This window comes from Cyprinodon variegatus, unplaced genomic scaffold, assembly GCF_000732505.1.
Source record: "Cyprinodon variegatus isolate N-32 unplaced genomic scaffold, C_variegatus-1.0 Scaffold1068, whole genome shotgun sequence".
Classification (NCBI taxonomy): Eukaryota; Metazoa; Chordata; class Actinopteri; order Cyprinodontiformes; family Cyprinodontidae; genus Cyprinodon; species Cyprinodon variegatus.
This window is the reverse complement of record NW_015151521.1, coordinates 16,384-30,519: the sequence shown is the minus strand read 5'-3', so window position 1 is coordinate 30,519 and position 14,136 is coordinate 16,384. Positions and strand designations below refer to the sequence as shown.

General features: G+C 35.2%; 2 protein-coding genes across 2 annotated transcripts; both read left to right on the top strand.

The window, feature by feature from the left end:
* Window positions 1-1,832: 1,832 nt before the first annotated feature.
* Window positions 1,833-6,169, top strand: polr2i (polymerase (RNA) II (DNA directed) polypeptide I, 14.5kDa). The gene is made up of 6 exons (XM_015400065.1): window positions 1,833-1,994; window positions 2,132-2,186; window positions 2,733-2,806; window positions 3,767-3,841; window positions 5,391-5,442; window positions 5,889-6,169. Exons 1-6 carry the CDS (start codon window positions 1,933-1,935, stop codon window positions 5,949-5,951), a joined length of 381 nt encoding a protein of 126 aa, XP_015255551.1. The 5' UTR covers window positions 1,833-1,932; the 3' UTR covers window positions 5,952-6,169.
* Window positions 6,170-10,853: 4,684 nt separating this feature from the next.
* Window positions 10,854-12,803, top strand: LOC107101237 (peptidoglycan-recognition protein SC1a/b-like). Its single transcript, XM_015400067.1, has 4 exons — window positions 10,854-10,975; window positions 11,056-11,251; window positions 11,338-11,456; window positions 11,592-12,803. The coding sequence occupies exons 1-4, from the start codon at window positions 10,963-10,965 to the stop codon at window positions 11,759-11,761; spliced, it is 498 nt and encodes a 165-aa protein (XP_015255553.1). The 5' UTR covers window positions 10,854-10,962; the 3' UTR covers window positions 11,762-12,803.
* The last annotated feature ends 1,333 nt before the right edge of the window (window positions 12,804-14,136 follow it).

Genomic DNA, 14,136 nt, shown 5'->3' with positions numbered 1-14,136 from the left:
ATCATTATTTGTTTTCTGTCAGTCTGTCTGTTCAGTTTTATTTCATGGTTCATGTCCTGGATCCTGGCGGCCAGTGGAAAGAGGTTTTTGTGTTTGTCTTGTCTCCTGATCGTCCACTGTTCCTCCCCCGCGGAGTCCTCTGGGTTTTGGCTCTATATGTGGGGAAGTTCAGTTTTTATCTCAGTAAGCCTGGCTCCAGGGAGGAGACCAGTTTAAAGTCCTGCATCAAGTTCTGGTTCCACGTCCTGTCTCGGCTACCCTTTCCACTGAGCCTGCTCATCTGCACCTGATCCTGTCTGCTCCTGTGCGTGACCACCTGGTCACGCTTTCGGACCCTATATTTTTTTTATGTAGTGTATTTGGTCTGATGTAATATCTTACTTTTAAAAGTTTTTTTTTTTTTTCTGTTAGCTGTACAGATTAAAGGCAACCTGTGAGTCATTAATCCATAGAGTGTCTCACAAAAGTGAATACACTCCCTGTGGGAATGCATTGGGAAATCTGGGTTAGAAAAATCTGCTGGGAATTCTTAGCATGAAGACCACATTATCTCCCTGTCCACGCTCTGGGTTTCTGAACCCTTTCCCTTTATGCAAGAATATTTACAAACCTTAATTGTTGCAAAACATTTTTTTAAATACACTAAGATAAATTAATAAATATCAGTCTTTTATATGAACTTAGTAATAAAAACATAATCAACTTAAAAACTGACCCAATCCTAATGAGTTGAAATGCTTGGTTGCCTATTTATGTATCTTTATGTGTATAAATTTATGTGTATAAATCTAAATAGAAAATATGAGAATGCTGTCTTAGTTTGTTTCATTTTGCTTGTTTTTGGCATCTTGATTCTTGCCTGTGTGTTGTTCGACAGTTTTCTGTCTGAAATAGGGCCAAAAAATATAAAATAAAACTCTCAAAGACTAAAATACTTGCGTTTAGAAATGGTCCCTATTGTTTATTACAAACATATATTTTTTTATTTCACAACATAAATGTCATACTTTTGAGGAATTTTACAAAACAATCACTAATGTTAAGTTATTCAATTTCAATGCGTCATTTCTATCCTCCTAGGAAGCAACAACCTGTTAGGCGGTGACTCCAAATACTTCAGCAGGAGGAAAACAATGAGATGGAAATCATTCTGATTTTTTTTTTATAGGATTGAATAAGGCTTTAAGCAAAACTGAAAACAAACAGCTCCAGGTAAACATCAAATCTGTTATTGCATGTTGAACAGTCTTAGTGATAAAAGTGAGAAAATATTGTTAAAGCAAGATATGGGATGAAGGACAACCAAGGAAAAAATGGAAAGTACCAATTATGGTTTCGACTTTCCAACCTGAACAATATCCCTTTTTAAGTTATAGATCATTTGTTCTCACATCTTGTTAAGGTAATATTTTATAGTTTAAGGAATAGAATAAAAGTTATCAGTTTGGATTTAGAACAGGTAGAACTAAAGATCTAGCTTTATGTTTAGAACTTAAAATTACATGGTTTCTAGTTAATAGAAAAGCATAATAACTATCTCTTAGATATGGATAGAGGGATTATTGATTAAAATAAAACAAAATAAGAATAAATGGTAGAATGTATAAGTGGATTAAAACCTTTATATCTGACAGAAATATTAAAAATATAAAAAATGACTCCTCGTAGTAGTATAATTAGTCTTGTAATATTTTTTTGTATTTCTTTTATTTATTATTATTTATTTATTTAAAATTCTTGAAAATAGTACGCTCATTGGATAGAATATGATGTTGTTATGACAGCTGCTGACCAGAAGGTGGCGCTATTGCAGCTAAAAGTTGCCACCGGCTTACGAAGAAGAAAAAAAGACCCTGCCACTGTCAACAAAAAACGTTGCGCCTTTTATCGCTATTTTTGTTTTTTGTTTTTCTTTATACAAAACTTTTTCAGATGGATATAGACGTTGGAACACACGAGCCGGGATTTGTTGGGATACGATTTTGTCAGGAATGGTGAGTTGCGGCCAAAAATAAACGAAGGAAAGTGGAATTAGCATGTTAGCAGAAGTGCTACCAGCTTGTTGCCTACAGAAGGATGTCCCGTATTGAACAGATTAAAATCAAAGTAACTTTGTTCATTCTTCTCCCAGTAACAACATGTTGTATCCAAAGGAAGACAAAGAGAACCGCATCCTGCTGTATGCGGTGAGTATTTGGTCAGAAACTAGCCGCTCATTTGTTAGCATACAGTTTGCAATGACATCTTCCTAAAAACGTGGATATTTTTAACCAGCCTGGGCTTTTAAAGGGACTGTGGGGTTTTCATGTGTTTAATATTGTCAGGAAAATGACTTTAAGCGTTTTTAAAAGTTCGGGGGAATTAAGATATCCCCTAATGTAACCATTTATTCACAACCAGAAACAGAAAAAACCTTATTGTAAAGTGCATGTTTTAAACAAATGTATAAATGCGTCATAAATGAATACTGGATGTAATTCAGTTATATTTAATTGATTTACTTTATATTTAATTTGAGACAAAACAAATGCACATAGCATTAATAGGGATGTATAGTGCAACTATTTGCAGAGGAAGAGCAGATCTGAAAAATAAACAGCAGCAGTATGACATTAGATTGAATAGTCTAGTATAAAATAAATTATGTTGATGCCATGAAACTTTAAAATATTCATTGATCTAATGTATAATTTCGTATTTTATCATGTTTTGTTTTCTCTTTGAACCTGCAGTGTAGAAACTGTGACTATCAGCAGGAGGCTGACAGCAGCTGCATCTATGTCAATAAGATCACACACGAAGTTGAGTAAGTACTAAGATGTTATATTATCTGCTTTCTAGTTTTAAATGTGTGGCAGGATTACTCTTCTAACTTTTAGTACTTTAGGTTCCTTTTATTTGAGCGTTTTACTTGTTCTGACATAATATACATCTTCTGTTTTGCTTTGTCAAATATATGGAAGCCCGTTTCTGCCACATTAAAATAAAAAAATGTCAAATAGAAAACCATAATTTTTAGTTTCAAAGTCATAATTATGATATACAAAGTCATAATGGAGATACAGAGTTTGAAATTCGAATATCTCATAGCTTGAAAGTCAAAATTATGACTTTGTATCTCGTAAATATCACTTTTGATTTGGCATTTTTTTACATTCATGTGGTGGAAACTGGCTCCCATACAAATAGGCCAAATAAGATACCGTATATGGAAAAGGATACATCTCTTGAGTTATGATCACTTAAACTAACAGTGGACTTTTATGTTGTGATGTTAAGTTTTAGATTTTTATGTGTCAACCAGTGAATTCAATTAGAAACTTTTTAGATGATTTTCTAAAGTACTGAGATTTGATCCTGTGGCAAACCTGAGATTTTTCTAGGTTGGTGAATTATTCTTTAAAAAAAAAAAAAAAAAACATGTTATGACTTTGCTCATGCACTGCTTTCACTTAGAGAGGTCATTTATATTACTTTGCTGATCTTTTCTTCACTATAATAAGATTTCCTGCATGAAACTGAATTTACACGTTTTAATTCAATATGTGTGAAATACAAAATAAAAATTTAGAATAAAGTTGCGTACGGGATGGGGGCATTTTACTGAGTTTGTCCTTTGATGAAGTCTGGCAGATGTGTTCTTTTTAAACAACATTTCTCCAATATTGTGGCACTTAAGCTTCTATTTGCTTATGTAAAAATCTCTCATTTGTTGTGTAAGACGATTGATTGCCCTCTCCCAAATGGTGCTGTGATTTCTCTTCAGTGAATTGACTCAAATCATCGCTGATGTAGCCCAAGATCCTACGTTACCGAGAACAGAGGATCACCCCTGTCCAAAGTAAGTGCTCCCCTCCTCCTCTTTATCTCTCTGTGGACATGTGGAGGTTAGTTTAATAATAATATTACACTAATTTTCAAGATAACTGAGAGTTACATTTATTTACATGCAAAGTCATATGCTATGTTAACAGAGCAGGAAAATTCAACCCAAATTCATCAGTCTAAGTGGACCATTTCAGAGCTTTTCAGCTTAAAAAAAAAAGAACAAATATTTGAGCCACTTACATATGTGACATTAAATCAGATATTTATTCCATAGTTTTCATACAATGCTATACTCTGTGCAACTTTTATGTCATTGCCCTGGGTGCCACTGCACTGGCGGAGAAAAAATTCAGAATAAAAGAGACCTGCTGTGTGTGAAAGTAGCAGTAGTGTCATCAATTGTACTGCGCTCCATTGAGGCCAGAATTTAGGAGCAGTATGTTTCGTACCAGGCTTTTGTTTTTCTTTTACAATCATTTCCTCTAGAAACACAAAAAAAAAAAACAATGAGTGGGAAGGATCAATATGTGCGGTATGATCAAAATACAATAGATGATAAATGGGAGTCATAGATAATTGGTTACAGTTATTAATAACCTCTTATTTATTTATATATATAAGATAGGGTAGACTTTATCATTTAAGATGGATGTGAAATTTAAATTCACTTGAAAGATTTTTTGTTTGGAGTAAAACTGAAGCATCCTGGAGGACAAACAGTCTCCCAATATACATATGTTTAAATCATCATACAAGAATATGATATTTGTATGGAAATGGGGGGTAGTGATTATCTATTTCTCATCAATTATGGTAATTTTATTTTACATTGGCATTGTTATAAATTATAAGACTACTGGTATTAGTGCAATTACAATGTTATTAGTAGTAGTAGTTGTATTATGATTAATAGTCCTATTATCACTTTTGTTATTAATTGTTATTGATATTGTTTATAGCATTATGTTATAGTAACTTTTATCTAGAGTAAATTTTAGATTTTGTTCAGCAAAGGGGTGGAATTAAATAAGCTTTGTCTTCTCGCTCCTTTTGAACAAAGTCTTCTTTTTCAGTGGCGTCTTTCCTCTTTTGTTTCTCCATTGTTTATTAATTATTATCCTAAGTTTAAAAAAAAAACTTCACTAAACATTTACATACACACACAAAAACGTTTGCAATTGGCGATTTCGCTTTATTGTCTGAAATTAAGATTTTAATTAATTTATTAATCTCTGTATTTTTCTACGGACAAGCAAAACATCCGTGAAATGTAAATTGGAGCTTTTCTCTTTATTTTCTGACTCAAACTTTTACAAAAGCAAAATTTGCATCAGTTAACAGTTTTTGGTTGTTGTTTTTTTTAACAGCAGCTGTCAGGTTTTTTTTTTTGTTCAATGCTACGTTTAATGTTGACAGGGTACCATGTTTTCAAGTTTGTAAGCTTCAATGCTTCAAATGTTTGGTGTATGTTTGTATACACACACACACACACACATATATATATATATATTTCTGTTGGTATTTTGACTTATTTAGATATTTTTTTTCTGGTCACTTCTCAGATGTGGTCACAAGGAGGCAGTGTTCTTCCAGTCTCACAGTATGAAGGCTGAGGTAGGATGATGTCTTTATGACCTTTCTGTATTTGTTCCTTTGTAAATCGTCTGGTTGTATTTAAATGTTTTATGGTCAGCAGCAGTGTTATCTGGAGCATCAGCGATTTTCTTTCCCACACCTGATGAAGTAAAGTGTAAAGCCCTTCTGTTGCAAGACAGCTTCACTATTATAGCCTAAATAAACAGTACTTAGAATTCATCAACGCTACTCTCCTTCAAACAGCTATCAGAAGCAGAAAATTGCTGATTTGCTAGATCATTTTTACTGAAACTTATTTGTTTTACAAAAAAACAGAATTAATCTTTAAAGGATATAGTTTGCATAAGAATCTGCTATAATTTTTTCTTTAATCTTAACTCACAACCCAGTGCTTTAGGAGTTATTTGAACTTTTGAATAATTCTAAACTGAATCTAAATTAGTTTGGGGTTTTTTCCTTCCCAGGATGCTATGCGTCTGTATTACGTCTGCACGGCTCCTCACTGTGGACACCGGTGGACAGAGTAGCAGCTGTTTATCATGGAGAAGTCTGTCCTGAACAGTCGAAGATTCAGCCGGGAGATGGAACTTTTTTTGTTGTTGTTTTTCTTTTCAGTAGCAGACCTGCTTTGTAATATAATTGTTTTCTAATTGACAACCATTCACTGAACAGTTTGATTAGTGATGCTCAGTTTCAGTTTGTTTCTTGTTAGATTTTAAGAATTTGTTTTGGGGATTTGAATGTAATAAAACTTTTTATTAAAAAAAAAACTCCTAAGACACTTCTGCTTTTTTATTTCCCTATTATGATCTCTTAGATGAAAGAAATTGGATTCTGGTGACAGAATCACTAATTGCTGACATGAGTATTGGGTACAACTTGGGCTTTGAGATCTATATCTTAATTTCAAATGGGGTCTGTGCAGAAGATCTCATATAATAAGTAGGCTACACAGTTAAAAAAAATTAAAAAGTCAAAAATATGAAGACAATTTTGGCACCAATTAAGAAAGTCAGCTTGTTCTTATGACTGGTTGGAAATATTGTGAAAGGAATGAGATCTTACACTGCAAAAATGTTTGAAAAATGCAGTTGTTTTCTTTTTTTAAATATGAATTGTCCTGTTCCTTTGGCAAAGTGTATCACCTGCTCAATTCAATAGAAAAATATGCTTATTTTAAGAAAAAAAAAAACATTTTTTGCAGTGTACTGCTGAATGTTTGTTTATATTTCTCTGAGTACTTGAAACATGCAAAAGAAAAATGTTGAAGCAAAACAAAATAAGACAGTATTAAATCTTTGTTGAAGAGAATTTAGGCAAGAGGGAGTCTGGCTAAGCAGAGTTTTATAGATAAGTCATCAAATAAATATGTCTCTTTCACTCAGAGGACACATTAGTCATCTGCTGCCTGTTGCAAACCACAAAACACACTGATAACCTGCATTTAATGACTGAAGTTTTCATATGCAGAACATCTTAATATTGTTGTTTTTTTTGTGAGGTAAGGTTGTTGAAGGGGGCTATTGATACTACAACAAAAGAAGATTGTGGTGCACAGCTTTAAATGCATTCAGATATTCTTTAATCCAATCAACCTCATTGATATACATACACCAAACTGACATCTGGATGAATTCCGCTTGAAGCTCAACATTTTTAAGCCATCATAACCTGACAATCCTGCTTAAATATTGGAGCTGTCTTATAAATGGTAAAGCTTATTTAAATGTATTGCTTTCTTGACCTGGGTCTGACTTTGAAGCCTAATGCGAGCTTACTTTATTGTATTGTTACCAGAACCAGTTAGATTCGACTTTGCAAACCTTTTATTGTTTAAAGATATAGCGGAGGATCTCCGCCAATTTTTGAAAAGACCTGCGCTCTCCACCTAAAAAATGCACATGCACAACCCTGTACACGCTCCCTAAAGGGAACAGCTAATAAACGTGTGCGAGAGCCTCCATGAGCCCATTTCTTCTTGTGCACGCTCTGTTTATTATTTGCAGTTTGCATCTCTCATACAAGCTTACTTTCCACAAGAAGATTTGCAGTTTTTCCTCTATGTCAGACTCACCACCGGTAAGTGAAAATGGATGAGCACATAGGACAGCCTTACATAAACATATCAGCAGAATGATTGACAATTAAGAGGACCACTTATTTTGATGATCCACCCGAAAAAAGAACATCCTCCACTATAGCTTTAAGATTTAACCATAAAGTTCTTGTTTTAAGCAGATGAGCGTTGTAGAGCATTTCCTCCATGTTTTCTCATTTTTATCCAGCAAACTTCATTAACATGATGCAGCTGACTCCTTTTTGTATCAAATTGTCAAAAACCTTTTCTGGAAATAAGTGGACTCTCCAAGGGAGCAAGGTTTGCAACTTTTCTGGTTCATGTTCAGTTCTAGAGATTATTTCTGGACATAAATGGGTTTTCACACAACATAGGTGAACAGAAAAAAATTTGTTCAGGTTTTGAAATAACTAAAGCTTAAAAAATTGATAACCTGCTCCAAAGGCCTTGCATCAATCCTGAAAAGGTTTTGTCTATAACCTGCAAGTGTCAGAAAACTGGATGAGGTCAAGGTACTTCATCAGTTCTCTCAGACTCTCAGACGGACATATCAGTAAAACTTTTTTTTTTTTTTTTTCCCCTGTAGGTTAGAGAAAGCCCTGATAAATTACAGTTCTTCTGTTAAAAGGACATGAAACTTGCATATTATATGATAAATCTATTGCAAAAAGAGACAGTTTAGCAGCTTTATTAAATGTTTGATGCAAAATTTATTTAAACCCCTGGGATAATTTGTCAAAATCTAACAGTGACTTCAATCTGATTATTAGTACAATGGGCATCCACTTTCTGGAAGGGAAATAAAAAAAAACGTAAAAAAAAAATACAAGATCCTGCCAAATTTCCTGAGTGAGCACATTTACATCTGATATCATTTTATCTTCCTGTTTTAAAACCTCCCTACGCTGCACTGTTGTAACTGATTTTTAAGTCTGAGATTTAGAATAATCCGTCATGAGTATCTTTTACCAGGATTACAATATTCAGCACCAACGATCACACCGTTTCAAAAAGCCAGAAATAACACTGTAAAAGGCTGGATTTTCCTGATCTCTGAATCACCAAGGAGGAAGCTGTACTTATTTCAGTTTCCTCTACAAGCAAACATAATGAAATTGCTGCCTCCTTTTAGCAAATTCTTACATTTTATTTGAAAGTATTTTCCTAGGTTTACATTTGTTTCCCTTCACTTTGTTTTACTAAGCATATAACCAGATGAAGTACACATGGTCATTTATAGCATTAAAGCTACAGCATTTTACTTCCTGCTTTCTGCTTTCTTTGGGATTTACAGTAAGAAAAAATCTGAAGTCATGCATTTCATGCAAATAACATTTGACCTTTTCACTTGTAAATTATATTTCTATTCTGTGGCCGGTGGTTCACGTTTCACACAGAAAGATTAAAAGCTCGGAAATAATATTATTACACACTAATATTACTCATTATTAGCAATTTTAAAAAAAATCTACTAAGAATAGAATATTATAGAGGGAAACATAAGGTTTCTCAAATGCAACACAATGGTTGGTAATCGGTTATTAAAAAAGTGAAAGAATATATAATGATCAACTATAGATATAAGGAATTTTTTTATAGTTGCAAAAACAAAAAAAAAAGATTTTTTTGAAGCTGCAAGCAAAAATACTCTGGATTTTCTGCCTTACGAAGATTAGCAGGTGATGGCATTACAATGGTTTATGAGTTACCACTCACCAAGGGCTGTTTCCCATAAAGATGGCTTATGACTCATCACAAATAAATGAAAAAAAGCCAGCTAAGGCTTACCATCATATGCAGTGAATAAAACTCCAGATAGAAAAAAGGGAAGTATGGCAAGATTTGGTGCCAAAAACCAAAGCCAGAAACTTCATTTCAATTCCGGTGACTTAGATTGTAGCCAATAAGAAACTGTTTTGACTTTCTCAACTCTGTTCGCTGCTGCTGGTAGAAACTGGAGCATGAAAGAGACCATCGACGGCCTAACGTAAGTCAACTACCAATGTTTTTTTAAGATTTTCTATAACCCATGTAGTAGATGACTGTGAAGGAGCTCTTGACTCTAATAACGCTCTCATTCTGTTTATTAACAGCCAACGTCTTCCTGCTCTGTGGGAAGTTCAATAGTGGGATATTGATATGTAGCCTACGAGGGGCGTTCAATAAGTAATGCCCCTGACCCGATTCCAGATGTTTGATTAAGCTGAAATTTTGCATGTGAGGTTATCTAAATCTCTATAGATTAAGTACGGTAGCAAATTACAGCTCTAAACTATTTGTGGTTTCTGACTTACAGGTGTTTGAACTGAGTAAAGTCTGAAATGGAGCCTGTTGAGTGTCGAGCAGTTATCCGGTTTTTCTATTGGAAAGGACTCACACCACGGGAGACTTTTGATGAAATAAAAGTAACTTATGGTTATGATGCCTATTATATGACCTTGCAAAATGTCTTACAAGGTTATATTATGGGACATTATCACTATGAGCTACTTTCATTTGATCAACAGTCTCTGGTTGTGTTAAAATGCAAAAACACAGACTTGACTCAGTTTGAACACCTGTAAGTCAGAAACCACAATTAGTTCATAGCTGTAATTTGCTATTTAATCTATAGAGATTTAAATAATTTCATATGAAAAATTTCAGCCCTTGTAAATTCACTTTAAACGTCTTCAGTGCTTCTTTCTGACCTTTTTTTCTGTCCTTCCATCTCTAAGACGCTGTTAATTTATTTGCTCTAACAAACCTCTGAGGTCTTTACACAACAGCTGAACTTATGCTGAGATTAAATAACACAGAGATGGACACTTATAAACTGTTGAATGGTAGCAGAATAAAGGAATCTCATTTTCTTTTTTACTTTGTGTTCATCTATCATATAAAGTCCCACTTAAATCAACTGTATGTAATTTGAAATGGTTTAATTGGTGTAAGAATGTTTGTTTTTTAACCTGTTTTTTTAAAGCCCTCCTTACATTCCATAAAGGTATATCTCTCAATGAACTCCGTGTTTATCTTTGTTATATAACAAATGTTTTCCGACTCCTAAATCATAAACAAGCCACAAAACTTTCCCGCTGTTTTTTTTTTTCTATGGGAAAACAAACATGTCAGTATTTCATCATAACCGGCAGATTTCCTGTCAAAACTCCGATAAACTTTAGAAATCCTGTCTTATCTGTGTGAACAAATCTGTCCAGCCTGTGTTTACAATATTCAGCCCATATTTATGTACACTTCCTCCTTCTTCCGGCGTGTATATTCCAACCGGCTGGTTATGCAACTGTATGACTATTGCTCTGCCGGCTGTGTTTGCTGTAAAATAACTTGTTGGCATGCTACAAAAAAACAGCTTGTGAGGCGAGGTGTAGTTTCCAAAACCACACCCTCATAAACAAACTCTGATAAAGGAGGTGCTGCATGGTCAGTCTTCACACCTATAAGCTGCAGTGTACAGCCTCATGGAGCAAACAGGTAAGGGAATAGATACTAATTCCTCCTAATTATTTTCTTTGAATGTTGTAATTTTAATCATGTCTTGATCTGCTTTAAAGTTAACATAGTTTCAAGGGAACAGTGGGGAGCAGCCGCCCCGAAACAAACAGAGAGTCTCAAAGGTCCAGCGCAGAGAGTTGTGATACACCACACGGCCCTCCTGAACTGCAAGGGCCTGGCAGAGAGTAAGGACCATCTTCTGAGCATCCAGATGCTTCATATGAAGGACAGACATTTTGATGACATCGGGTATAAGTGAGTATGTTTTCGCTCTTCATGTTTTAAATTTTAAGAAAGTTTTTGGTATGAAAATGTGACTGTCTCAATGTTCTTTCTTTCAGTTTCCTTATTGGAGGAGATGGTAGTGTGTTTGAGGGTCGAGGATGGGGTGTGAGAGGGGCGCACACCAAAGGCCACAACGATGACTCCTTGGGCATCGCATTAATGGGCAATTTTAACAGTAAGCAATCCTTTGGACTAGAGCAAACCCCCAGCATACCAACAATGAATCAATAAATAGGCTTTCAAACTGCTGACTCATCTCTAAACCACGTGGATGCTACTAAAGCCTGACTTCTACTTCCTTTGATTTTAGATGACACACCGAGCAAAGAGGCGTTGTTGTCAGTCAAACAGCTGCTGATGTCTGGAGTCAGACAAGGATTCATACAACCAGACTTTGTGCTTTATGGGCACAGAGATTTAGGAGCTACACAATGCCCTGGAGAACATCTTTATGCTGCACTGCCACAACTGAGGATATGACCTTGAATGAACCTCTCAGGAAAAAGAGAGGAAGAGGAAGTCTAAACCGCTGACTTATTTCAACCCTTTACCAGCTCCTTTCTAACCCCACGTTGAACATTATGCCATGTGGGTAGAGCTCTGATTAGATTTTCATTGGTGCTGTTGAAACCACACTAACTTGTTCCCAGGAAGGACTCTGATTGACCCCCTGATACCAAGAGGTCAGCAGTAGAGCCTTGAAATTGTGAAGACAGGAGCCAAGGTTTGCCCTAACAATCACACTACCTGCAGCGACTTGCTCTCTTCATCCAACTGGGTGATGAATATTGAACTATTGATCTCACATTGAAGAATTTCATGTAACCCGCCCCCTTTGGGAGCGATGGGCTGCCATCGTGGGACGCAATTGGGGGTTAAGGGTCTTGCTCAGAGAGCCAGAGTGGCAGTCTGTGGGAGTGGGGCTCAAACTTAATACATAACCTAAGGATTCCAAGCTCTATGCCCTAACCCCAGGCCGCCACTCCCAATCCAGATGATATAAAGCAGAACATGAGACATCAGACTACCCTCCTTCTTTGATCTCTGTGTGGACCAGTCTTCTGTCTACCCCTATTTACTGATTATCTAAACAGACCTCAGCTTGAACCCCACCTTGAACACCTCTCAAGAGCTGGAGTTTATATTATCACCCAGCCATCTTTATTTAGTTCATTGAATCCAGTCTGATCATTGTTTCCTGCTTCTGAAACATCAACTTTCAGGAAAAATTGCTCAACTGCTGCTTAAGAATTCCCATCAACAAAAAACTACCCTGATGATTTATCTTGTTTATTATCCTCTCTTTTCAATTACATTATGGCTAAGCATACCTCAAACTGTTTTAATGCTTGTAAAGGGGGTTCTTTTCCACCAGAGGGAGCCATGACAAAGGGCAAAACAACAGGAAGCACCATGTCACTAATAGAAACATTCCCTAATCTTAGGAGTTGGAAGTGTTCTGTTCTTTTCTACCATGTAAGCTCAACTACTTTAGTCAATGTGCAATATAAGAGTAAGAGTGCAATTCAATTTTTCATTTATGGATGTTTCTAATTATTTTTGTGTTGTTTTTAATTAAAGATACTGTTTTGTTGGGTTAGTCTTTGTTTTATTCTTTATTGATAATAATTGTATTATTATTTTTAATTCAGTGCACATCCTAAAGAGATCAGAGCTCGATTCTCCCCATCTGACTCACAAATTGGAAACTGTTCAATTAAAAACAAAGTCTGTAAAGAACCATACTGTTCTCAGGTTGTCACCGAAAGATCATCCAAAATTTCAAAACAAGAAGTGGATTCATGTGATGAGACTGAGGGCAAACATCTAACCGGATTACAAATGCTGGGGCAGCGCTGCGCCCTTTCTGCAGGGCCGAAGGCATTCCCGACAAGTGCGCACTTGTGCAGCGCAGCGATGTGCGCAGAGAGGCCCCTGCATCAACCCGACTAACAGGGGAACAAATTGCATGTAGGTTTTGTGGTTCAGGGAGGTCAAACAGTTTCTCACTGATGAAAACAAACAAGCAAGCACAATAAATCAAACGTCACTGAAACAAAAAGTTGAATATTTACTCAGAAAAATTATCCTTTTTTTTCTTTTTTAATTTTTTGGTGCTAATTTGTTGATTTTGAGAATATTTAACTGACAAAACATATATTTGCGCTTATTACAGAATAAAATGGATTTATGCTTCTTATTTTCCAGATCACTGATAGATTTAGGCAGCTAGTAGCTTTAAAATTACAGAAATAACTTCTTGATTAATGGCATAAAAGCATCTCAAAAGTAACTTACGGTAATCCAAAGGGACAAGAGAATAGATGGCCAATCAAAACCTGAACAGAAAACCTTAAAAAGGTTTCACTACTCAGGTTTGGATATAGGGAAATGAAGCGAGTACAAAAAAATTTAGAGAATGGCAAATAATCTTAAAGTTGCAAGCCAAAAAAAAAAAGAAAGCCAATATGTGACTTTCTGGTGGAATTTGAAATATGTCAAATGGAAAAAAAAATAAATAAATAAAAACTGGTGTTTCTCATTTTTTCTGAAAGTTTGTGTTTTCACCAGCCTACAGGCGTAATATTAAACTCAAAAAGCTAATAAAAGTATATAAATATGAGAAACAATATTCCAATTAATCCAAGCTCATTACTTACTGAAAAAAATTGTGCTACGGCGTTTGGCATTTACTTAATCATATTTAGTTACTCCATGTTAGCAGGGTAAGACATAAAACAATTGTGTTAAAGTAACTAAATATGATTAAGTAAATATCAAAATCGGTTGCATTTTTTTTGAGCATCTCATGTTTTGTATGTAAGACTGTCTGGACAAGAAATACCCATACATGA

Excerpts from the sequence above, each read along its gene's own strand:
- polr2i (XM_015400065.1), top strand. The coding sequence starts at position 1,933 with ATGGATATAGACGTTGGAACACACGAGCCGGGATTTGTTGGGATACGA. Across the intron at positions 1,995-2,131 it reads ATACGATTTTGTCAGGAATG|TAACAACATGTTGTATCCAA; the intron begins GTGAGTTGCGGC and ends TTCTTCTCCCAG. Across the intron at positions 2,807-3,766 it reads AAGATCACACACGAAGTTGA|TGAATTGACTCAAATCATCG; the intron begins GTAAGTACTAAG and ends ATTTCTCTTCAG.
- LOC107101237 (XM_015400067.1), top strand. Across the intron at positions 11,252-11,337 it reads TTTGATGACATCGGGTATAA|TTTCCTTATTGGAGGAGATG; the intron begins GTGAGTATGTTT and ends TCTTTCTTTCAG. Across the intron at positions 11,457-11,591 it reads ATTAATGGGCAATTTTAACA|ATGACACACCGAGCAAAGAG; the intron begins GTAAGCAATCCT and ends CTTTGATTTTAG.